The 27,611-nt window shown below is 31.4% G+C and overlaps 1 protein-coding gene across 3 annotated transcripts in view; it reads right to left on the bottom strand.

Moving 5' to 3' along the window:
- USP25 (ubiquitin specific peptidase 25) overlaps nt 1–27,611 on the bottom strand; it is a 104,524-nt gene that overhangs the window by 55,679 nt on the left and 21,234 nt on the right. The window contains exons 9-15 of one of the 3 annotated variants that reach the window (XM_074213827.1): nt 26,135–26,343; nt 22,758–22,828; nt 21,777–22,005; nt 20,036–20,236; nt 9,160–9,299; nt 6,723–6,830; nt 4,829–4,924 (exon numbers count right to left, since the gene is read on the bottom strand). In XM_074213827.1, the coding sequence (XP_074069928.1) occupies nt 4,829–4,924; nt 6,723–6,830; nt 9,160–9,299; nt 20,036–20,236; nt 21,777–22,005; nt 22,758–22,828; nt 26,135–26,343 (1,054 nt within the window). The remainder of the gene's footprint in view (nt 1–4,828; nt 4,925–6,722; nt 6,831–9,159; nt 9,300–20,035; nt 20,237–21,776; nt 22,006–22,757; nt 22,829–26,134; nt 26,344–27,611) is intronic. The other 2 variants (XM_074213825.1, XM_074213826.1) reach the window with 2 other exon arrangements.

Here is a 27,611-nt window from a genome sequence, read left to right as displayed (position 1 = left end):
AGGACTAGTCTACCTGTCAGATCTATGGAAAGGGAAACAGTTTATGACTAAGGAAGAGATGGAGAACATCACCAAAAACCAATTAGATGATTTCGATTACATTAAATTAAAAAGCTTTTGCACAGATAAAACCAATGTAACCAAGATCAAAAGAAATGTAGTAAATTGGGAAACAATCTTTACAACTAATGATACTGACAAAGGATTCATTTTTAAAATATACAGAGAACTGAGTCATATTTTTAAAACAAAAAGTCATTCCCCAATTGACAAATGGTCAAAGGATATGCAAAGGCAAGTTACAGATGAGGAGATCAAAGTAATCCATAGCCATATGAAAAAATGCTCTAAATCATTAATTATTAGAGAAATGCAAATTAAAGCTTCTCTGAGGTACCACCTCACAACCTCTCAGATTGGCCAGTATAACCAGGAAGGATAATGATCATTGTTGGAAGGGATGTGGGGAATCTGGGAGCTGTGAACTCATCCAACCCTTCTGGAGAGCTATTTGGAACTATGCCCAAAGGGCAACAAAAATGTGCATACCCTTTGACCCAGTAATACCACTACTGGGTCTATACCCTGAAGAGATGAGGAAAAAGGGTGAAAACATTACTTGTACAAAAATATTTGTAGCAGCCCTGTTTGTGGTGGCAAAGAATTGGAAATCCAGTAAATGTCCTTCAATTGGGGAATGGCTTAGCAAACTGTGTTATATGTATGTCATGGAAAACTATTGTTCTATTAGAAACCAGGAGGGATGGGATTGCAGGGAAACCTGGAAGGTTTTGCATGAACTGATTCTGAGTGAGATGAGCAGAACCAGAAAAACACTGTACACCCTAACAGCAACATGGGAGTGAAGTTCAACCTTGAAGGACTTGCTCATTCCATCAGTGCAACAATCGGGAACAATTTTGGGCTGTCTGCAAAGGAGAGTACCATCTGTATCCAGATAAGGAGCTGTGGAGTTTGAACAAAGTGCAAGGACTATTCCCTTTAAGTTAGGAATAAAACAGATATCTTATTGTCTGATCTTGTTACCTCTTAGACTTCTCTTTAAGGATATGATTTCTCTCTCATCACACCCAATTTGGATCAAGGTACAACATGGAAACAAAGTAAAGACTGACAGAGTGCTTTCTGTGGGGAGGTCGGAAGCAAGATTGGGGGGAAAATTGTAAAACTCAAATAATATCTTTAATAAAAATAAATTTAAAAAAAGAAACTTTTTTTTAAAAAGGTGAATTAATAGAGAATAGCAGCACCAGAAAGCAAACTATAATTCATACCAGTATTTTAAAAACAGTAATAGTATAGCAGAATAGATTGAATACACAACATATAGAAGTGAATGAATCCAGTAGACTAATGTCTGGTGAACCCAAAGTTCTCAACAAATGGTTTAGACTAACACCTCATATCTTATACCAAGATAAACTGGCATTGCTCAAGGAATGAAATCTTATCTATAGACTTCCTGTATAGCCATATGAAAAATGTTCCAAGTCACTAATCAGAAAAATATAAAAAAAATATTTCTGAAGTTCCATAAAATTGGAAAAGGTGGGTAAAAAAAAAATAACAAATGTTGGAGGAATGTAAGAAAGCAGGTATATTGTTGCATTGCTAGTAGAACTGTGTAACGAGTTCACCCTAGAAAGCAATTTTGAATCAAATACAAAAAAGATACTAAACAATGTGTGTATCCTTTAAGTTCTAGGCTTAAACCCATAAATGATCAAAGAGGAATATATCCTTATATGTACAGAAATACTCACAGCAGCTCTATTTGTGTTGGCAAAAAACTGGAAACTAAGGGGGTGCCCATCAGCTAGAGAATGGCTAAACAAACTGGTGAATGAATGAATGAATGAATGAATGAAATACTATTTTCTAGTAAGAAATGAAGAAAGACCTGAATGAACTCTTATAAAGTGAAATATATAGAACTAGAAAAGCTAAATTAGACTTTAAAAACTGATTAAATAATTAACTATGATTCCAGAGGACTGATACACTGCCTACCTCATGACAGAGTAGATAGACTAATCAGCAGAATAAGAAATATACTTTTGTAAGTGGCCAGTATTGGAATTTGTTTTGTATAGCTATGCTTAGGTGATAAGAGTATTCTGTAAAACTACAGATAATAGAAAACAATTAAATTTATTAACCAAAAAAAGTATTTTTAACTGTATCTAATAAAAACAATAGGGGTAAATAATTTTTAGGAAAAGAATATATTAAAATAAAAGCAGGTGCATCACATTAGCCCACTTTTAGCAAAAGGAACCAATTATATTAAAATTCAAAATACATTAAAATAAGATTATTAAAAGTTAGCAACTTTTTTTAAAGTTTATAGTTTAAGAATCTTTACTTAAGAATCCAGCTTAAGAGTTTTTGCTCTGACTAAAGGGGTCTGTGCTCAAACCAGCATTCCTAACTTGCTTATATTCCCTCTGACTCAACTGTCCTCCCTTTTGTTTTTGTTATTTTTTTATTAATCATCTGTTGATAGAATACTCCTTTTCTATAAGGATTTTAGAAAAGTTGCAGAAAAAAAAGTTGCTGCCAAGTCTATATTCTGTATGCCCTATTACTTACTGGTTCATATCGACTCTACTATATATATATATAGCTAATAGTAAATATTATACAAAATACAAATTAGTGCTTTTTGGACTCTGCCGTACTCATGGCAGTCAGGACATTTTTGAGCTCTACAATCTTTTTCTTGACCTAAAAATTAGTTTTTATTATTTTAAAAACATGAACTCTAGGGTACATATATCTTTAGACATCCTTTTCCATGTCCTCTTCTATGGGACAACCCCCACACACCTCATCAGTAACACCTCTCACAGACTTGATATGCCACCCATGGTGGCAGCACTGTTAGGGTTTCATCATGTTGTTGGTGATTTTCTAACTCTTGTTGACACCTAATGCCAGAGGGTAGTGTCTACTCTCACTCCAATAACAGCAACAGCAAAAGTCCCCCTATCTCTTTTTTTTTTGAATTCTAGTTCCACATTACAACCTATATTTTGGAGATTATGTGCACTTCCAACTCAAAATGTAAAAAGTTTACTTTGGATTTACTACCTTTTTCCTTAAATCAATCCTACATCCCAATTTTTATTGTGGGCATCCCAATTTTCAAGTTATCCAGGTATCCGAAATCTTCAGTTATCCAAAACTCCTTCCTCACTTTTATCTTTCACATCCTAATCAGATGCCAAGTCTTCTCCAAAATTTTACCACAAAAGCATTACTCTAATATAGAGTTACACCATACCCACCTGGACTATTGAAATAGCCTCCTAAGTGATGATCTTTTCCTCTAAGTTAGGTTTTTTAAAACTAGGAGTCCATGAATTTATCTTTTTTTGTTTGTTTTGCAAGGCAATGGGGTTAAGTGGCTTGCCCAAGGTCACACAGCTAGGTAATTATTAAGTAGTTGAGGCTGGATTTGAACTCAAGTCCTCCTGACTCCAGGGCCGGTGCTCTATCCACTCCGCCACCTAGCTGCCCCATGAATTTATCTTTTAAATGTTTTGATAATTATACCCCAGTGCATTTGGCTCTCTTTGTAGTCCTATGCATTTGATTTTATGCATTTAAAAACATTCAAGAAGAAATCCTTAAGCTTTCTCAGACAGTCAAAGGTATTCATGATACAAACAAAAGGTCAAAAACCTTCTTAAGGGCCTCTTCTCTCAAATCTGTCCTCTGTACAGCTGCCAAACTGATAGATCTAAAAGACAAGTTTGACCATATCACTCACTTCTCTATCCACTGAACTTCAGATACTCCCTCTTCTGATTCATTATAGTCTAGCCCCAGTTTACTAATACATCTTTACCTCTCAAGAACTTTATGTTCCAGCCAAACTGGCACACTTGCTGTTTACCATATAAGACATTCCATTTTCCAATCACCATGCCTTTCTATAATCTGTCACTTGAAAAGCTTTTCTTCATGATTACTTAACATTCTGATCTTTCTTCATGACTTTGAATATATATTATTTCCTATATCATATCATCCTTGATATGATCTTCCCTTCCTATATTACCTTGGATTTATTTTGTATGAATTTTGTATTTACTTATATGTGTACATGATATTTTTCCTCAACAGAATGTAAGCTACTTGTGTGCATAGACTGTATGTTTTTTTACACAGTACTAAATACTTGTCAAATGGGAATGAAAATAACACCTATCCCATGGGGTAGTGCTATAAAAGTGCTAAGTTATTACTATTAACTATTCTAGTAGAGTAAGCATTATTGTGCCCAATTTATAAGAAAAGGAAATGAGGCTCCAAGAGGCAGATGACTTTGCCCAAGTTTCATCAAAACTAGTAAATGTCAAAGCTAGGATTTGAACCCAAACCTCCTGTCTTCAAGTACAGAGGGATGAAATCTCAACAGGACTGAGTCTAGCCATCAAAACTTAGTATCTTCAGTATCAAATACTGACTATATATATATATATATATATATATATATATATATTCATTCCAACATCACCTTTCCTACAAAATTATAATAAATCAACACCTATAAAATAGAGGAAAGGACTACTGAGATATTTCGGTTAAAAGCATTTTTTTCTCCTCCCAATATTTGCATAGTTTCCTCAATGGTTTAATTAGCTTTGGCAACACTTTCTAAATAATAAAGCCTATATAGGAGAATAGTGATAGTGATCACAAACAAAATATATATATATATAAAAGAACAAAATATTTTTAAATAAAAAACTAGGAGAGACAAACAAAGGAAATATAAAGATGGAAATATTAATTGTACCTTAAAGAACCCTGCTTCAGGACCACACCTGTCATATACACTCCTGGATTTACCTATAGCCATGATAATACCTTGCATGTTCGGTGTCATCATGATCTGCCATAAGGGATTTAAGGTAAAAGTTTGGAATGGTTAACATTTTTAAATGTCAAAATGTCTTCATGTACATGCCAGCTAAAAAGCATCCCATAGACATAGCCAGAAAATATTGTTATAGCTTTGTTCTTGAAATTATTTTTTTCTTCTATGTAAATCTAACCTGATATGCACATAAGGATACATTTTTTAAAATCAGCCAGTGATTCAAATACATGCACTGTTAAATATTATCCCAACAAGTAAAAATTCTGCCCAAAGCACACACACACAGAAACTCTTATCTGAACTGGAAAGCTTACCTGAACAAATTCATTAATTCTAATCCACCCCAATATACAAGCAAATTCCTCCCAAAACACAAAAATTCAATGCTTACACATGCTTGTTAAATTATACTACTTTCAAAGAGATACATTATGATATATGAAAGCAGTTTGTATTTCTTCCTTTGGTTTCATGTTATTTCTTCAATGTCTAGATGAAATTATACTTATATAATCTTCAATGATGTAATAAAATGTTTGCAAGAACCATCGTAATAGTACCACAAAGTTAATATGATGGTTCCTTTAAAGTAATTATAGAGGCTATGTCAACTATTTTGCCATTAAAATATAGAGTTTTATAATATTAGTATTTCAATTGAACTATATTGTACCTAAAGTTCCTAAGATCTAACATTACAAACCTAACAAGTAACTTAAAGGGACACTCAATTTAGCCATTTAACTCCTCAGTGTAATTTGTAAGACTACAAATTGCTGAGAAGTACCTGAATTGGTAGAAAATGCTTCCTCATCCTCCAGTACTTCCCAATACTGATGAAGATGTTTAGTCACTATCTCTATGATTATTTCTATCATTTACACTTAATTTTCTACCGTTTATTTTTTAAATCACAATTATTTTCAATTCTCATTCTAATGTAGACAATGATTCAATTATGCTTTTTTAAGGTAGATTTGCTTGTTATAACCCTTCCTGTATTCATGTCACTGCCTCTTCCTTATTGCTGTTAATATTTAGAAGCTAACTTCTTTAAGTATATCAGAAAGCAAAGGGAGAAATTTCATAACTGGAAAAAGGGTTCAATGATCTAGCTGATCTGCAGAAAATCTAGACTGATTCTAGGAAAACCCACAACAGGAATAGAACTGATTCCTCCTACCCTCCTGGAAACACTTGTTGGTGTGTATAATAAATATTTCTTAGAACATGAAACAATAAAGGGTTGGCAATATCACTAATATATCCTTTTAACTCTTTAAGAAGTGGAAGAATAAATGCTGATTAAGCCTATAGTTTTCTCAGAGCCTCCTTAGATCTTCTGTACTCTTCCCTTCTATTCTTAAGTTTGGCAGTAAATATACAAATACTTATCTATATCTACATATAGATATAGATATGCATATATAAGAATAAATGATCCAGGCACAATATCAAGATAGGGAGAATATATTTGTACAGAAGATATTTTTTAATACTCAAAAACTTTTATGTGATTTTTAGAATTAAATATGATATAATATACTTATTTTATCCACTTTGATATAATTCTCAAGACTTTGTTCTTAAGTTTTAATTATAATTTTGAACTTTCCTTAATATGATCAAGAAAGTTACTCAATACTACAGATCACAGAATCATAAATTTAGAACTGGAAGGGAGTGGCAAAGTCAAATGTTATATAGAAAGTTATACAAGTGTGAATATGAAGGCATGCTCAAAATACTTGTGCCAAGCAGCAAGATAAGACAGGTAAGTTTGTGGTGCAAAGGGCTATAAAAACAGTACCTCATCATCATAACCCCCCTTCACTGACTCAATCATTTGTGTCCCTATATGAGGAACCTCTACAACTTGCTGGTTAGAAGGAGGTTGACTGGTGACTTTTTCAGGGGTCTGTAGGAGAAAATAATGAGCATGAAAAATTAGAAAAATAGAAGAGACTAACCTAAAACAGCAAAAGTAAATTGGGGGGGGGGTCGGGGAGGGTGAATGATGTCTAACTTCCCTAATGATACCTAGATTCTTTCAGGCTATCAGAATTTTCTATTTTAAAATATAAGCTTCACATCACATGTCTTAATTTTATTTCTTTAAATAAATACTCTGAACTCCAAATTCCTAACTTGTTAATGTATAATCTAAAAATATTTTTATACACCTATATCTTAAGGTATCATGAAGATTATGTTGAAGGAGTAACTAAAAGTAATTAAACTTTAATTTTAACAAATGGTAATCTTTAGTTTCTTATTTGTTATGAATGAAATATTAACTTTATAAAGTAAAAATACTTATAGTCATTGTAAGAAAACACAAAATGTCTCTAAGTTCCTTTTCAGCTCAAGAGATAATATTATGTCTCTTGAGCTGAAAGGTGCCTTAGAGGTATTCGAGCTCAACGCTTTCATTTCAGAATTGTGAAATGAATTGTGGATAGTATAAGTAAAAGAACTACTATTCAAATTCAACACTTCTGCTTTCAAATTAGTACTTTTTCAAATGAATCAGGTAAATCACATTGAAAAATGTAAATTATAGAAATTTTGAAAAAATGAAATGCAGATTTATTACTTTCAAGTTTATCCAATAAATCAAAGACTATGGTGGTGAAATGATTTCTTTATTGACTCAATAAAATACTATTTTTAACAAATGTTCAAAGAGCCTATCAAATGTTTATCTGCAAAAGGCCACTTCTAAAAAACAACCTACTTTTGTACAACAAAGAAATATGCTAATAAGTAAATGTTAACCAAAAGCTTATAGAATTACCAAATTATTGACTGGATCTTGAAATTAGAAGATTTTATTGTAATATGAAACAAAGGAACTTTAAAAGAAACATAAGCATTTGAAAGACAGTGATGTTTTCTGGTTTTTCCATCCATCCAGTAAACTCTTAGTAAACAAATATTAGCAATTGTCAAGGATGAAGGCTGCCACTATCCACCCCACTAATAGATGTTATTGTGAAATATTCCAATGTTTCAGAATGGTTTTGATGTGAACCTGTATGCCAGAATTTATGCCATTATCTTACAAACTTTTCAGCTACACCAAGCTGAAAAAGATTCAGAGATGGTCGATCAAAGGCAGGGCTGCGGGTCATCCAAATACTAAGTGATGATTTTTTTTTTCAATCATGGTGATTTAGGAACAATTTCTATTGAAGTAGAGGGAATTGTGATCTGTGGCAATGGTGGGATAATTCCATAACAATGAAATCACAGATCTTTAAGATTTTCTATTGTTCTATTAAGTTAAGTAATTTCTGACTCAAATAATGCTGTTAACTCTTATATACCCATCTGTTCATATAATTTCTAGTTCTGTGGCTACAGCTTATGAAGTTTAGTAGATGTTATCTTATTCCTTACTTATATTATCTTACTATTCCTTTGAGTAAAGAATGAAAAGTACTGGGTTTCCATTTTAGGATGTCAAAATCTGAAGTTAACAGGTTAAGAAAACAATATATAATCTTAGGTCAAGTCAGGTGAAAACAGATTTTGCATTTCATAAGATGATTTACTAATTTCTTGTAAAGAGAGAACATAAGATGTTCTGAAGTCTAATGGCACACTGGAGATAAATGATTTGGTATCCAACCAATGACAAGAGCAATATTAAAGAGTGTATTCAGGACAGTTAAATAATATGTATGCCAAAAAGTTGCTTCCTCATGGAACTTTTGTTTTTTCATAGGCATAAATACTTGTAAGGAAAAATATTTTTAAAATGTCTTTTTCAATGTTTTTAATAACTTTTGTTTACATGTGCTTAACTTGCCTTCACAAATTCAAATTGAACATGAAAGAAAGCATATAATTCCTTCAATACAATTTAAATCACTTAAAGATACTGATATTTATATTTCATACAATAGAAAATAGGACATATTTTGTTAATTATTTATATTAATATATAGGATTGTCTTTTTGTAAAAGTCAACTAATTGCTATATATGCATTGAATAAGATTCAAAATTACAGAACTTCAAAGGACCTTGGAAATCATGTAGTCCAAATTCCATTTTATAAATGAAGAACCAATGTCCATTGTGAGTGACTGGTCCAAAGTCAAACAATTAGTAGTAGAAACAGGTTCAGAACCAAGAACTAAAACCTAATGTTCTTTTCTCTGAACTCCCTTACAAATGTCTTGAATATAACACACAAAACACTCATCTCTCTCATCTAACAACTAAAGAAAAAATTCTTACCAGCTGTAAAACAGTTTCAGGATTTCTATCTTCATATTCCGATGATGCCTTGGTGATTGCTTGCATTGTTTCTTCTTTCAAATACTTGGTGAGATCACTTCTTAATGGCTGCTCTAGGTATTCAGGTTCTTCTGCTTGTGCTTAATGACAAAAATATTAATTATATGTTTAATATGAATACTAAAAGGAATCCATATGGATTAACATTTGTTTATTTTGTAATGACAATTGTTTTTGTGGTTCATTCTTTCAGTTCTGACTCTGTGATCCCAATAGGGGTATTTTTTGGCAAAGATCCTGGATTGGATCTTTGCCAGTTCCTTTTTCCTGCTCAATGTATAGATGAAGGAACAGAGTTAAGTGACTTGCTCAGGGTCACACAGCTAGTACATGTCTAAAGTCAGCTTACAAAGATGAGTCTTGCTGACTCCAGGTCTGGCACTCTGTTCACTATGCCATCTAGCTGCTAATAAAATTCATATTACTCTTTAAAATAATATCAATAAATATGAATGAAATGATATACTTCTAATTTATGTAATTTTTACTTCAACACAAGAAAATTTTGAAACTTTTAAAACCCTAGTTGAAAGGTTCCTTTTTTTTTTTTTTTTTTGGTTTTTGCAAGGCAGTGGGGTTAAGTGGCTTTGCCCAAGTCATACAGCTAGGTAATTATTAAGTGTCTGAGGCCAGACATAAATTCAGGTACTCCTGACTCCAAGGGCAGTGCTCTATCCACCATGCCACCCAGCTGCCCCGAAAGGTTCCTTTTAAGGAAAAATAGAAAAAACTAAACCTAGAAAACATACTTAAAATTAACAATTTTATTTGAAACATGCTCATCTGGCATATCTCCACACGATAATATCATTATCAGAAAATATCAAAGTAAAATTTCACACATACACACACAAATACACACACATTATACTTAATAGGAGAGTAAAAAAATAACATTCCTGGGCAGCTAGGTGGCGTGGTGGATAGAGCATTGGCCCTGGAATTGGGAGGACCTGAGTTCAAAACCAATTTCAGACACATAATAATTACCTAGCTGTGCTACCTTGGGCAAGTCACTTGATCCCACTGTCTTGCCAAAAAAATCCCCCAAAACCTAAAAATACCCCCAAACATTCCCATCATGAATTCCTACTACCCATATTGGAAGCATGTCTTCTAGCCATAACAACTGTAAATTTGGAAAATGGAAATACTAAAATGAAGAAAGATGAGAGAAACAGGATAGACTCTCTTGACCTCTCCACCACCCCTCTTCAAATAAACTTTTTGAGATAGAACTTCTTGTATATTTACATATTAATAATTTCTAAAAACTATTTTTTGCAAGGTAATGGAATTAAGTGACTTGCCCAAGGTCACACAGCTAAGTAATTATTAAGTGGCTGAGGATGAATTTGAACTTAAAAGTTCTCCTGAGTCCAGGAGAACTCTATCCATTGTGCCACCAAGCTGCCCCTAAAAACTTTCAAAATATGATATTATTCAAGGAAGATTATATTAATTTAATGTGCATATATACTGTATTAAATATATTCCTTATTTCATTAAAACTGCTGGAAAACAGTTTGACAGAAAATAGGCTAAGAAAATTATTTTATATAACACACCACAATAAGTTTAAATTGAAATGCAATCTAAATATAAAAGACCACACAATATTAAGATTAAAAAAATGAATTCTAATCCAAGTAAGAGATAAAGGAGAACACAAAAGATAAAATGGACAGTTCCTATTATGTAAAATTAAAAATTCTTCAGTGCAACTTTTGATAAAAAGGGAAATGTTAAGGGGATTTGCATCAAATATCTGATAAAAAATCTAATATAACATAATATGAATAATTAATATCAGTCTGTAATACTAAGAGCCATTTCTCGATCAAGAAATGGACCAAAAATAGGGGAAAAAAATTCTTAAAAGGAGAAAATGCAAACTATCAAAACCATATGAAAGAATACTCCTCCTCATTATTAGTGTGGAATACAAATTAAAATAATTTTGAAGTCTTAACCTACAACCAGCAAATTTGCAAAGATGGACAAGAGATAGTAAAATAAAAACATCAATGTTGAGGGGATTGTTGGGAAGACAGGAACACTAATAATTTAGAGGAAGTGAAGTGAATTAGTCCAATCATTACTTTAGAGTGATCATTATGTTTTAAAAACTTAACTGTCTTAGATTTATGTCTCAACTACTCTTGATAACAAGTCTTCTCTTGTAACCAAAAAAAAGAAAAGAAAAGAAAGCAAATAACAAAATATAATCAGTAAAGTAAATGAGTTTAGTAGTACTGAGTACAAACCATTTTGGAAAATAATTTAAATAATTAAAAATAACTTTAATTCTATGATTCAGAGATACAAATATATCTCTCAGTTTAAAGAAAAAGCAGGGTCCCATACACATTAAAATATTCATAGTGAAATTTTTTATATTAGGAAAAATATAGCAAATAGGTGTCCATCCATCAAATGAAGAGAATAACTAAAAAAGATATATAAATGTCAAAGGAGTTATTTATATAGATATGACTAATTCAAAGAGACATGTAAAGATCTGTATCAACAGACAGAGAAGTAAACAGAATCAAGGGAATGATATATACAGAAGCTATAATAGTGCAAATAATAAGAAAATAAAGTAGAATATTATATAATTATAAAGACTAATATCTTCCACAAGAATTGAGAAGAAACAGTTTTCTTTTCTTATACCTAATAGGTAGTGTAATATTAGATAGATATACTTTCGGACTTGGATATTATGGTTTTGATTTATTACTCAGGAGGGGAGGCTCACTGAGTAAACCTGAATAGTAAAAATCAGAAATGGCCATGATATAAAAAAAAGTCCTAAACACAATAAAACATTTTTTTCAAACTACAAAAAAAAGTAGGTGGTAAAGGATTGTATATCAGGCAGGTATCACACTGACAGCTAGGTGACAAAGTGGAGAGAGTGCCAGGCCTAGAATCAGGAAGATTCATTTCTTTAGTTCAAATCTGACCTCAGACATTACTAGTTGTGTGATCCTCGGCAAGTCACTTAATCCTGCTAACCTCAGCTTCCTCATCTGTTAAACGAATTAAGAGACAGAAATGGCAAACCACTTTAGTATTGTTGAAAAAAAAAAACCCAAAATGGGCTCACAAAAAGTCAGACACAATTGCAAACAGCAACAAATAGTACCATTATTTATAACCAGATCCATGAGCTATGACAATAATTTAAATCTTTTATTTATTTTAACTGCTCTCCCATCAAAAATTGTGAAAGAGAAATGGCCTCTAAGAGGATATGATACTTGGTTGCTTTCAGTTCTTTGGTGGTCAAATAAAGAAAACTACTAAAACTGATTTTCAAGTTATTTTAGCTCAAATGTTGAAAAATAATTATAACTCTGAGTAGTCAGAATTTGAATAATGTGACAACTTCACTAGATTCACTCATCAAGACCTGACTATATAAGCAATGATATGAAATAAAAATTGGGTGAATCTGAATTAAAAACTCCACAAGGCTAATTAAAATTAAAAATTTCCCCTATAGGAGCAGCAGGGTTGACTCTATCTGGATACAAAAAAGCAAAAGACTAGGAAGAATCAAGCTGTTGCCAGACTAGGAGGTTGAAGTGGCTCTGGATTCTACATAATACATATGGGAAAAGAGCAGAAAGTGAGCAATACAAAAACAACAAACAAAGTATAAGGAAGAAATGTCTCAATGAAAATGCAGCAGCCAAGACAGGATGCTCTACAGAGATGGAAGAATGCATAAAATACCTCAAAGAGGATGCAAAACATTCTTGAATAATATTAATATTATAATGTTAATGAAAGAGAACTTACTAATAGTATCTGAAGAAAGGCAGAATCTTATGGACACTAAAGAAACCTAGAATAATAAGAATCTCCAGAATGATTCAAAAGAAACTAAATTCATAAAGCAGGAATAGAAATGGATTCAAAATAAGAGACCTCAACAGAGAATTTAAAACAATTAGTAGAAAGAAAAATTAGACATATGAAAGAGAATTTCTCTAAAGAAGTGAAAAAGAGAGGGGCAGCTAGGTGGTGTAGTGGATAAAGCACCGGCCTTGGAGTCAGGAGTTCCTGGGTTCAAATCTGGTCTCAGACACTTAATAATTACCTAGCTGTGTGGGCCTTGGGCAAGCCACTTAACCCCATTGCCTTGCAAAAAAAAAAAAAACCTAAAAAAAGAAACAAATCGATTGTGAACGTAAGTGGAGGGAATACATGGTAAAAAAAAGAAAGTAAATGTAACAATATAAAAGAACACATTAATTTTATATATGCCAAAATGAAGGCAATGTAAAAATAAATGAAAATTATTCAGCCATCAAAAGACTATTAAAAAATAAAAAAACATAAATATCATAATGTATAAAAAAGCAAAAATATCTAGAATTCCCAAAATACAATAAAGTATCCGTATGAAAAGAATTTTAAAAATCTTCAAAAAGAAAAAGAAAAACTAAGTGCTTTAAACTCTAAGCATGGTGATTAAGTGGAATAATTTAACTTCTGTACTTTTAGTTAAAAGAACACTGAGAAATACTATAGAGAATCTCAATTCTCCCATTAAATTCTGACAAATAATTGAAAAGGACCTCAAATAGACCAATGATAAGAAAACCAGAGAAACACAAAAGCAAACTCCTCCAGTGAATATAGAATTGCACAAAACATGACCAAATATTGTCAGAAGAGGTGAGAAGAACCACAAGAAAAGTACAATACAAAAGTGCCAGCACTCTAAAAACTCATAGACCAGCAGGCAGCATTCAGTAATCAGAGCTCTGGAGCCAATTACTATTATGATAGACTCAGGAAAAAGAAAAGAATCACAGGTTGTTGTGCTGGAAAAGAGACCTGGCTATTAATTATCAGTTCATTAGGTTCCACAACAAGAAACATAATCAACCTACTACTTCAGTAATATAATTGGCAGAACTGTGCACAAGATCTGAAACCAGCAATGATCTCTTTTTTTTATTTAAGGCAACGGGGTTAAGTGACTTGCCCATGGTCACACAGCTAGGCAATTATTAAGTATTTGAGATCAAATTTGAACTCAGGTTCTCCTGACTCCAGGACTGGTACTCTATCCATTGCACCACCTAACTGCCCCCAGCAATGATCTCTAATACTAATGAGCTGGAAAAAAGGTAAGAAGAAGAAGATAGTCTCTTTGAGGATATAACTTACAATGAAAAATCAGAAGACTAATTTAAAAAGTAAGAGGCTTTGATAGAAGATAGGTTTAATACTGGCTTACCATATGCAACAGTAGCCACAGTAGAATACCCAAAATACAAAGTCAGGACCAAATAAGACCAACTCAACCTATAAAAGGGTCCAAGAGGGAACTTACCTGATCAAACAATTCTAAATCAAGAACTGATACATGAAATATGGATAAATGGAAGAAAACACAGACTATATTGAAGAAATACTATTGGTTAGCCAAAAAAAATTGGTCAAGAAAAAATAATTCCTCCCAAATTAAAAGTAGAGCATTGGGGAGGGGGGGGAGTGGCCATAAAGTTCACGTTTGCCTGGAAGAAATGAAGAATGGGGAATATTTTAAATAGCTTAGAAAAGAAGGTAAGAAATCCACCTCAAAGTAGTAGTCTCCACAAAGAATATTGTTGTTCAGTTGTTTCAGTTGAGTCAGATTCTTCTTAATCACATTTGGGGTTTTCTTGGCAAAGATACTGAAGTGGTTGTCATTTCCAGCTCAATTTACAGATGAGGAACTGAGCAAACAAAATTAAGTACTTTGCCCAGGGTCACACAGTTGCTAAGTGTCAAGTCACATTTGAACTCTGGTCTTCCTAATTACAGATCTGGTTCTCTATTCATTGTGCCACATATTTGCCACCCCAGATCCCACTAAAAATGCAATGAACCTATTAAGGTCCATAATAACTCCAGGAGGAAAGGGAAAAAAAAGATAAGACAAAGATTTTTTAGAAATTACAAGAAATATAAATATACATTATAAAAATGTCAAGCAAGGTTAATTTAAGAATCATAAAATGTTAATAAATCAAAATCAAACAAAAATCTACATACCATATTTTTAGATATTAAAAAATTTCTATATGCATATAAATCAGAGGGTTAAGTAAAAATAGAAAAAATCTTAAATTTAAAATATTCATAAATGTCATAGCCAAATACTGAGTCCCTAGTTCAAAGAAAAGAATATTACAGGCAGCCAGAAAAATGGTTTAATAAAAAAGGAACATAAGGTTCATTCAAGACTATGTTGTATATCCAAATAATGAGAAAAAATCTAGAAATAAAATTACATAAAAAGGCAAAAGATAAAGGGTTATAAGAATAATATAACTTTTATAAGTATTAAGAATAACTAATATGTGCAAAAGTTAGCATAATTCTAGAGGGAAAAAATGATCTAATCCAAAGATCTTGAAGTCCTTTTCTTTATCCATTCTTCTTTCCTCCCCACATCTTGTTATCATTTCTTTTGATAGTTTAAATCTTTGACCTTTTCAATGGAATTTTGCTTTTATTTATTAAGTTCAAAAAAAGTCTTTTGAAAATTTGACAGGTATAGCATTAAAAGGGTAAATTATCTATAGCTAATTGTTTTTTAGTATTAGTTATTTTTAGACTATTAGCATGAACTAATGTAAATACTTAAAATTCCTCTGGTTACGTAAATTGTGTTTTATTTCTTTAAGAAACATTTTTTAACTGAATTTATTTAAATTCTTTGTGTGCTTTGGTAGATTGATCGCAGACAATATGAATTTTATAATTACTTTGAATGAGTATTTTTATTATTATATAAAGGTGGAATTGATTTTTGAGAGTTTAATTTTTAGCATACAACTTTGTTAAATTACTCATACTTTCCAAGTATCATCAGATCATCAGCAAACAGGAATAGTTTTATGCCTCTAATTTCTCTCTTAGTATTTCCCTATCTATAGCAAATAACAGTGGGGAAATTGGAGATCCTTCCTTTACTCTTATTTTTATTAGAAAAATTTCTTCTGTATTCCCACTGCAAATGTTGCTTATTTTTGTTTCAGATATATAATTTTTTATAAATTAATAAAGATCTTTCTCTCTGCTTGTATTTTATAAGATTTGTGAAAGGCTTTTAGGGCAACAATTGTGATAATTATCTGGTATGAGTTGTTTTTTTTAACATAATTTTTGTTTTCCTTTCATCTCTGTTTAAATTCCAGTTAGTAATGAAAATAATTTCTTGGATAAATTGTTTGGAGATATAATTTTCCCCCCTGAAAAATACATAATTTCATCTCAAAAATTTTGTGATTTTTTATCAATATTATTTTCTTTCACAATAACTTCAAAAGTTGTTCTCTGATCTATTCATTGCTTAAGATTTCACTATTAAGCCTCCAGTGGGGTACCTCTTTTCATTGAGGTACCTGACTCAGTAACAATTTTTATTGTGTTATAATATATAAAGTAATAACATATAAAGTATGTGTTTATTATATCTACCTTTTCACATCTATTTGCAATATCTCTTGTGTTCTAATACCTAATGTTTGAAAAGTTCCCTGTGGTATTGAGAAATATAATTTATCTTTTGATTCCATTGAAAAGATACAAATTTTTTAGCTCTAGTTTCTTCAACAATTTGTCAAGTTAGACATTTTGCTTATCTTTCTGTTGGATTTTATCTAAAATTGAGAGAAGAATATTGAAGTCTCTTGCCACTATTATGTTACTAGGTATTCCTGTAGCTCAGGAAATGTTTTCTTTATTCAATTAGATATTAAAATATTTGAAGTATATATATATTCAGCAATGACAGTCATTTCCTGTCTGTGTTTCAGTAAAATGCAGTTTCCTTGTTTATCCTTTTAATTTTTGCTTCATTTTTTGGATTCAGTTGATACAGAATATTTTTTTCCCTAGTGTATCATTTTTATTCTTTTAGGTCTTTGTTCTTAAATGTATTTCTTATAAGAAACATTGTAGGGTGTTTTTTTTAAGGTTTTTTGCAAGGCAAATGGGGTTAAGTGGCTATCCACCATGCCACCTAGCCGCCCCAAAACATTGTTGAGTTTTTAAAAATTCAATTTGTCATTCTTTTACCTTGTAGTCATTCACACTTAAAGTTATAAGAGTTAGTCTTGAGGCTGCTAGGTGGTGCAGTGAATAGAGCATGGGCCCTGGAGTCAGGAGTACCTTGGGTTCAAATCTGACCTCAGACACTTAATAATTACCTAGCCATGGCCTTGGGCAAGCCACTTAATCCCATTGCCTTGAAAAATCTTAAAAATAAAAGTTAGTGTTACAAATGTTTTTTCATATTATTTTATTTTTCTTCCTTTTATAAAGTGTAAAAACTATAAACACAGTCTTTTCAACAATGTTTATTTTTTTTTAGCTATCATATTCCCATAGGCTCTCCCCTCTCCCTCCCTGGCCCACTTGTTATCTGTTTCCTTAGTTTTAGAATTGTAAAATTTCAGACTTTGAAGGTTCCTATTTTCCTCATTGCTTTTTAATCTAGTCATTTAATTATTCCCCTCTTTTTTCTCTCAATCAAACGCTCAAGCAAAATCTTCTTCCTCTTTTCCCCTTCAAATTTATTATTTGTTTAAAAAATTTCATTTCAATGACTTTTAAGAAAAATAGGTTTACTTCAGTTCTCTATTATTTATCTCTACCTTTCTATTCTAGACTTTTACTTTTGTTTAATATTACATATTCTTATTTAGTCATTTAGAAAAAAATTTCTGTATTCCTTGAAGGGGAGGGAGTGCTGAATAATTGTTCATTGTTGCTTTTAGTCCATCAGATTTTTACCTTGTTGGTATTCTTGGTGTCCAAGATTGTGAAAACATATAAATTGTTTAATCTTTTTATAAATCATGTTTACAAACCATTTACTATATATTTTATAGTAAGCATTTAATAATGTTTATTTAAAAAAAACCAATACAGATCTGAATAGAATTTTAGAAAGATCAGGTATGAAAGTATCCACTAGGCAAAGGAAGAAATATACATATTCCAATTTCTGTGACATCTTTATAAAAATGCTTAAGGCATAGAAACCTCATGTAAATAAATTAAGAAAATTGGTTAACAAGAAATGGCCTCATTTGATTGTTTTTAATGTATAAAAGTCTACTTTCCTTTGTATTTAGAATTGAGACCTAAGTTGAGGATGTCTAGCCCCACCTCTGTTAGGCAACTGACATTCATCCCTTAATAAATTGATAAGCTTGGAAGAGCAAACCGTGACTTTCTTCAGTCATTTCTTCTTTCAATTGCCTCAGGGAAGGTGTGATATTCACTGAAGTAGAAACCAAGCAGACCCACTAATAGAAAATAGAAAGTTAACTGGAAAGGTCTATGTATACCATAAAGGGAAGTTTTAGGAGGAATTTAGCAAAAAATTCACTAAGTTAGTTTTAGGTTCTTTTGGTCTTTTTCTTTGTGAAAGTTGCTTTTTATCCATTATACTTCAATCAGAAATGGTCAAAGTCTGTACTTTACTACTCCTTTAGCAATTTCCATTTTAGTGAATTAACTACTTTAGTTAAATAGGCCAAGTTGAGCATCTTTAAGTCCTTGGTATAGTTTCTTTTCAGTTTAAAATGTTCTCATTTAGTGTTTATTTCTGTCTTTTCTTTAAGAAGGCAGTGATATGATAGGCACAATTTATTTTTTAAAAATTCCCACATTAATAAAGAAGGATTTCCTATCAAAATAATTTTATTTTTTGGTAATGAGAACACACTAGTATAGAAAGGAGGGCTGGATTCAGAGGCAGGAAGATATAAATTCAGATCTCATCTCAGACACTTATTAGCTGTGTGACCCTGGGGAAATTATTTACTCTCTCAGCCTCACTTTCTTCAATGGAGAAAAGAGCACCAACCACAAAAAGCTGTTGTCAAGATCAAATGAGCTAATTAATATACAGAAAGTGCTCTGTTAGTCTTAAAGCACTATATATATAGTTTGGTTTCCATTATTCATTATTTGCTATATTTAGTGTGATGTTTATATCTAGCCTAAAAAATTTTCCGTTCATTTCTTGATTCTGAGCAATATATCTTTTGACATGTTTTTGCCACTCTGTACTATGCAGTGAAGACACTGTGTTTTTAGTATATATATATGTATTTTATATATATATATATTGACTTGGTTGGTATTCTTCTTGAATTCTACTTCTATCTTCTTCAACATAGATATACCTGAATCATGCATTCATTTCGAATCAATGAAAGTCCTTGTTGCTGTTATTTATTGTTCAATCATGTCAGTCTCTTCATGATCCTATTTGGGATTTTCCTGGCAAAGATAATGGAGTAGTTTGTCATTTCCTCCTCCAGCATATTTTACAGTTGAAGAAACTGAGGCAAACAGTTTTAAGTGACTTGCCCAGGGGCACAGAACTAGTAAGTGTCTGAGGCTGGATTTGAACTGAGGTCTTCCTGACTCCAGGTCTGAAGCATTATCCACTGCACTGCACCAACTGGTTGCCCAATGAAATTCCTAGTCTAGTGGAATTAGTAAAATTGATTTCTAACCATCAACAAGCATTGAAAATCATTGTTAAAATTCAGTGTTCCAGTTCACATCACCTAGAACACTGGAATGTGTTTGTGTATGCATATGCGTATTGTATATATAAACATATATACACATAACACATTATTACTATACACTTTATATCCACACACATATATATGTATTGCATTTGTATGTGCACACATACACTCTTTGTACATATACTTAAACTGTATTAACATTATATGTTAAACCTTTGAAATATTACTGAAAGAAATTAGCTGACCTGTCATTACAGAAGGTACCGGCTCTCTCATTTTTTGGGAAGCTAAAAGCTTTTCCTGCTGAGATTTCTGGGCAAGTTGTAGATCCCACTCCTCTAGCTCTTTCTCAAATCTTTGATTGTCTTCTTTGACAAAGTCCCTTAAATCAGTAGGTAGTGTTTCCATTCCAACAAGTTTCTGTCCAGTTTCCTTATGAAAGTCTTCTGCAAATCATATATTTCAAAGACTATTATGTGATCAAGAATGAAGAAATGCAGTTCTCAAAATAGAACATATTTTAGCTTAGTTCAACAAATATTTTAAGCTTATAGTTTGGGAAGTGGAGATTATTTGTATGAAATGAATCTTTAGTTATCATATATTGACAAACTTATGCCACCTAAAAATGAGAAGTAAACAGAAAAAATACATTAAAGAATAATTGTAAACAAATAGAAAATTACAAATTCATCTTCAATATATAGGTATTATGCTTTTTAAAAACATTTAATATGCAGAAATGAAAAGCTTTAGAATTTGAATTTTTGGTATATAATAACTTGCTATTATGCTAAAAAATACAATCTGTGTCTATTCACAAATTGGTATTGATTTTGATGAAAGCGGAATGAAAGAATTACTTCTGAATTTATAAGTAGTAAAGATGGAATTTCACTACTGTGCATTCTTGGACAATTCTTTGTTAGGCATTCTCCAATGCCCACATTGCATAGAGGTGACTCTGGATGTTTAAATACTCCAAGAGAATAAAGAATCTACTAGCAAGTCTTAACAAAATTTGAAGATTTCAGATACATAACCTGTCAATGGATCATTTATGTTTTGTCCAAAGATTTGTTTAACTGTTTTAAAAAGTCATCACCAGGTTGGTCATAGTGTAATGAATTTTTTGAGTATAGCACTTTTTAAAGGCTATATTAGCTAAGTGTAGGAGAGGGATTTTAAAAAAAAATCAGGGGTTTTTATCATATTTCAGTAAAGAAAACTATAACTTAAATCACAACCAATCTAAAATAGTTATATTTATCATACTATTCTATGAACTTTGAACAAAAAGCAAGTCATAATTATATATTTACCAAAACAATACACAAAGACTATTTTCCTTTAAGTAACTAATGTCTCTACTATAATCCAAAAGGGGGAGGAAAGAAAAACAAAAAATCAAAACCTAACTCCTTTTCTATCATGAGGCAATTACCAAGCAAGAATACATAAAAGGAAAAGCTGTTAAGACTAAAGTTCTTATAATACACTAAAAATGGCAATGGAATGTTGGGATTGGGGAATTACCTTTCTCTTCTAGATTATTTTTCCCCCTCAATTCTCACTCTTCCTTAGCCAGCTAATTTTTAAAAAATTTCTTTGGAATTCAGTAATAATGACAAGACTAACTGTACATACACAAACCCTAGACTATAAAAGAGCTACTGTCAATATATGGACACTGTAAGTTAATAATAATAATTAATAAATGGCTAAATAATTTAGCAAGAAAAAGAGCATAAACAAGGCCAGCAATAAAATATAGTCCTAATTCTGCTATACTTTTCAGGATACTTGATCTCTTAAATCTCCAGTTTCTTTACCTATAAAATAGAAAAATATTCTGGCATAGCAATCATTAACTGATTAATTGACCCAGTATTAAATGCATAGCACTTGATTTTTCTGCAGAACACATTAGCCAAGAAGAAATTTACTTAAGAAAGCATATTTAATTTCACATTCTTACATTCTTACCTTTTATTAAAAATTGTTCCTTATCATTAATGTACATTAAACAGTATGCACTGGCATTTCTGTAGCCCCCAAAAGAGTCCCGCTCTAGCTCTTCCCATGTTGATTTTGTTACAGAAATGTCATTATATTTCATCCATCTCTCTTGGTGATGATCAAAAATATATGCCCAGTAGTGTCCTGCATTAGCTTGGCCTTCATGAACTAAAACAGCATGTAAGCGATAAGGAACCTAAACATATGAGGGAAAAGTTAACTTGTGATTTTTCTAGTTAATGTCAAATAATAATTTAGGATAATTTTAAAATTAGCATGTAGTCACTTGCATTTCTTAAATATACATGAATTTACAGTTTGTTGATTAAAATGGAAGACCTGAAACTACAATGAAAATTTTGCTATATATAATTAATAGACAATTATATATTTAACCTGTTTAAAGGTGTCTTTACGAAGCTGATATTTAGAAATTTACTGACATACTTATACCACAATTTATTAATAACAAATTTCTCAAAAGCTATATGCATACAATATGGTTTAACTTTGAATATTTTAAGGAGAGTTAAAATAGAATTTGCATATTTTATGTATTGTACTAACTATAATGTAATGCACCTGAAATGTCTCAAAAGTCCTAGACTGCTATATAATTACCTAAACTTTCTTTTGCACGATTGTACAAAATAAATGTTCAAATTCTCTATTAATTTTATGTTCAACAATCCTAAGAAATGACATTTTTTCCCTCAAGACTGTAAAATAAATCCTAATGGCTCAATGAAAAGTCCTATTTGGTAATTTTCTAAAATCCACAAAGTATTAAAGACTTTATTGCATAGTTAAACAAAAACTAAAAAATGATACAACATTACAAAACTCACTGAATAAGACAAAATAAATGAGATAACTAAACTAATTGAAGAATTATCTGTCAGACTGACTAGAATTTTAATGTACTTCTTAGTTTAGAATTTCACTTACTTGTATCATAGACTTGTCAGAGTACATTTGTTCAATTGTACGATGAATTCTAGATATGCTTTCCTGTAAATCTAAGGCGATAAAGAAATATTTGAATAACAAATACTTTATAACCTACTTCTAATGAAACTATATGGAAAAGAATCAAGTCTTATTCTATAAAGTTACGAGAGGAATTCATCCTTCAAATCAATATAACCTTTAGCAATGCTAGTTTCCAAATATACTTCTTATCAATATTTATCCAAAATTATTACAGAGAATATTATTATTTTAAATGTGTTCAAAATATGTGTCATTTCCTAAAGTCTTTATTGACCTACATAGGACTTAGAAGGAATTATTCTGGAATGGTATATTTTTTGGTAGTGGAATTCCAAGTATATATATTCCTTTTTTAAATTCCACAAAATTGAGAAATATTAAAAGTGCCTAAACTTATAAAAAAGTAAAGAAATAACTAAATTATTTACATAATTGAAGACAAAATACTTATCTTCCTGAATTTATCAAAATAAATTATTTAATTTATGGTATACACATGGGATAATTTTGAAACTTTCAAGCTTTAAAATTAAATTTAGAAAATTTCACTTGAAATTATTACTTGGAATTGGTTTTAAAATTATGATTTGTGTTATTGTTTTATATGAAGGAATGAGAAAGTAGATTTCAGAAAAACCTGAAAAGTCCTACATGAACTGATGCTGAATGAAGTGAGAATTGGAACCTAGTATAATAGTAACAATAACACTGCAATGATAAACTATGATAGATTTAGCTCTTTTCAGCCAAACAGTCTCACAGATAATTCTAAAAAGACTTGTGATGGTACTTGTCATCCACATCCAGAGAAAGAATTAAGGAGTCTGGTTGCAGATTGAATCATACTATTTTCACTTTTTTTAAAAATGTTTTTGTTTTTTTTCTTTCTTGCAGTTTTCCTTTTTGTTCTGATTCTTCTTTTACAATATGACTAATATGGAAATATGTTTAAAATGATTGTGTCTGCATAACCTATATCAGATTGTTTACTGTCTTGAGGGAGAAAGAAGGTAGAAAAATTTGGAACTCAAAATTTTACAAAAATGAATGTTGAAAATTATTTTTATGTCATTGGAAAAAATGAAATATTAAGATAAAAATTATTATTCATTAATTTTTTAAACATCTGTTACATAGTAGTTTCATAGTAGATTGGGCAGCTAGGTGGTACAATAGATAGCAGTGATCCTGGAGTCAGGAGGACCTGAGTTCAAATTCAGCCTCAGACACTTAATAATTACCTAGCTGAATGACTTTGGGCAAGTCACTTGCCTTTGCCACTTATTATGAGCTTAATAAATGTAGTCGAAAGGTTGATTCTGCAAATAAAACAAATTATAATGCCACTAATTTAGAACAGACTGAACATCATTGATTTATCCAAAATTATTACTGCATCAGAATGTTGTTCTGAATAATGTTCAAAACAGGGGCAGCTGGGTGGTGCAGTGGATAGAGCACCAGCCCTGGAGTCAGTAGTACCTGAGTTCAAATCTGGCCTCAGACACTTAATAATTACCTAGCTGTGTAGCCTTGGGCAAGCCACTTTAACACCATTGCCTTGCAAAAAAAAAAAAAAAACAAAAAAAAAACACAAAACCAAAAAATAATGTTCAAAGTATTTGAGTGATTTTCCCTAGAATACAGATAATTTTTGCTATACATAGATTTACAATAATTATTTAGAATAGTATTCATAGATTTACAAGAATTATTTAGAATAGTATTCAATGTACTGAATTCCAACTATATATTTTCTCTGATCCCCATGATCTCTCAACCAAAACAAAAACTATGAATCAAAGATAAAACAACTTCATCATGGTATGCAAAAAAGTTAAATTCAAAATCCAAAGTTAAAAAAAAAGACAAATAAAACAGCAAATGTGTAAACAAAAGCTTACTGAATCTGAGTTCACTCAATACCTCTCCCCTTACTTCTCATGCTACCAGCAAGGAGACTACTGGCAGATCTAAGGATATGACATAGGCTTAAGACAAAACCACCCCCATATTTCAGTCTCCCTTCCTCCTTTTGAAATGATATTTAGACCACAGTTCCAGAAATTTATTCGTGTCCCAACAGTTAGCTAGAAGAACAGTAGCCCTTCCAGAAGCAAAAATGTGCTGGGGGGCTACAACTCTGAATTCAAGCACTGCAAAGCTCTGAACTGCCAAGGTAGTCAACCCATAGCACCAGTGTTACAAAACTCAAAATACCAAGACAAACCTAAAATGAAGAAACAGGAGGACAAAGTAAACAGCAGGACAAGTTCCCGTGTGTGTGTGTGTGTGTGTGTGTGTGTGTGTGTGTGTGTGTGTGTGTGTATATATATATATATATATATATATATATATATATATATATCTGCTTGTCTGTTTGATTTGGGGGAAAGGGGGAAGATGGTTTAGGGGGAGCTGGATGGTGTGGATCACACTACTAAGCCTGAAGGAATAAATAGAGCATGCAGTCTCATTCATAACTTGGGGCAGGTGTCTAGGAAGGTGAATTGTAAATTGCTCAATGGAAGGAGGCTGAGATGCTTTAAGACTCAGTCCTCAGGCAACCACAATCAGAGAAGGGAATCACAAAGTAAACAATAAGGGAAAGTAATGGGAAAAAGGGGCAGAAATTAGGAAAGATTCCAGGAAGAAAAGTATATTGTGATTCCAGTCAGTTTTCTCAACTACAACATTTACCTCTCAATTTTATCAAAGAAAACTGTTAAGTACAATTAAAACCCTAAAGTACTATAGAAATTTCATTTTCAGCTTACTAATGTTAAATTTCCAATTAGTAATACATATATCAATGACCAAAAATTAATATTTTGAAATTACATTAAACTGATAGGAAATAATTTGACATGCAAATATTACTCTAACTTTCATCAATATAAAACAAAATTCCATTTAAAACAACTAATAAATAATTATAGTAAGGATGAATATATAATATGAATTCAATAAAAATGAATGAATAAAAAATCTATTGAAGGATTCAGAATAAAGACCCACAAAGAATTTTAAGACCTAAGAAAGTAAGACCTAAGAAAAAAGTTGAAGATTTATTTAAGTTAGATAAAGCTACATTGAAGAGCTATTACCAGACATAGGCCAGCAAGCTATGACCCAAGAATATAAAAATCATTAGCCTGTGGATCATACAAATTATAGGCAGTGGGCCTTCTGGTCTATAGCTTGCACAGCCTTGAACTAGGCTACTTTAAAATCTAAATATTAATTTTATATGCTCTTAAGAATGAAATTCAGAAGATTTTTCTTAAACATAAACAATCTTGAAGAAACAACTACTACATTAACTATCTTACCTCTAGTATCATTTTCTACTTCAGTCCTCCAGCGATGTAAACAGCCTTCTAATACAGAAAGTTCTTCTTCAGTTATATGTCTTGGTGCTGGATGCATCGGCAAATCTGGAGGTATTCGTGACTGTGTAAATGGCTTATGTATTAACGATCTTGGTATAGGTGATGTGCTTGGGAGTTCTGAAGGAGTTCCCTGTTGTTGTTCTGCTATACTGCATTTTTAAATGATGAAATAGGAAAGATAGCATGCTATATAGTCATAAATCTTCAATAACTTTATAAACAAATATTTTAAAAAACTATAATAGTTAAAAAAGAATTAAATATTTAAATTGACTGCAGCATTCTAATTAGCAAAAAAAATCAAAAGCAAGTCTTTCAAAACTTCAAGTTTTTATTATTCAGTAAGGTTAAAATTAGAATTATGCTGCCATTCATTCTTTAACTCTTTCCCCACATATTCTTAAATCTTATCAATATTAAATCCATTCTCCAGCTCTTGTGCGCTCTCTCTCTCTCTCTCTCTCTCTCTCTCTCTCTCTCTCTCTCTCTCTCTCATGCATACACACACACACACACATGTACACACTCATTTTCTCTTTTTAAACTACTACACCAATATCCTCACATACAGCTCTTCTCTCCATACCTGAACCTGATGTTTGTTCTTCACTCACATTATTCCTTTGTTTAAACACTGCAAGGGCTCATTATTACCTCTAAGATAAAATATAAATCTTAAGCTTGGCATTAAGGCCCAACATAATCTAGCTTTAACCTTTTTCATCCCCAGTTCATATATATTTGAAAACTGTACATTATTTAGCTTTCATGGTATAGTTGATAAAAATTGGACATCCTATTTCTGATCTCCATGCATTTATATAAGGTATCCTTCAGTCAGGGAATACACTCCCTTCTGATTTCTGCCTTTTAGAATACATCTTTTCCTTCAAGTTCCAATTTAGGGGAGTTCTCCCTTCTAGAGGTGTCTTCTCCTTGTGTCCTGAGCTTCCAATAAAAGCACTCTTTCTCCTTAAGGTTTCCTAATTTCTTAATTACCCCTAACACTCATTATCTTTGTATATAATATAAACCACTCTATCCTTACTGAATTTTAACCTAGTTTGGGGGCAGCAACATTAATTTTTTAAAATCTTTGTATCCTTAATACTTTTGAATTAATAAACTCATAATAAAAAAGTTAAATGAAATTATTGGAATACATCACTCATCTTGAAAATAAAATTAGACAAATCTACTTGGAGATACACTATACATGGACATAATGTAATATGTTTTTGAAGGTACCTAACAGTTTGTATTACTATGATGGTGTAAATTATCAGTATTATTAGGTGTCACTATATAAAGGCACAAGGCTCTAAGGATAAAATATTTTTCTATAATGAAACCTATGTTTTATTTTTAAAATATAACATTAATATTTCTAACACTACAAATAATAAAATCTTTAGTA

The sequence above is a fragment of the Macrotis lagotis genome, chromosome 1 (genome assembly GCF_037893015.1).
Source record: "Macrotis lagotis isolate mMagLag1 chromosome 1, bilby.v1.9.chrom.fasta, whole genome shotgun sequence".
Taxonomy (NCBI): Eukaryota; Metazoa; Chordata; class Mammalia; order Peramelemorphia; family Peramelidae; genus Macrotis; species Macrotis lagotis.
This window is presented reverse-complemented; position numbering and strand designations above follow the sequence as displayed.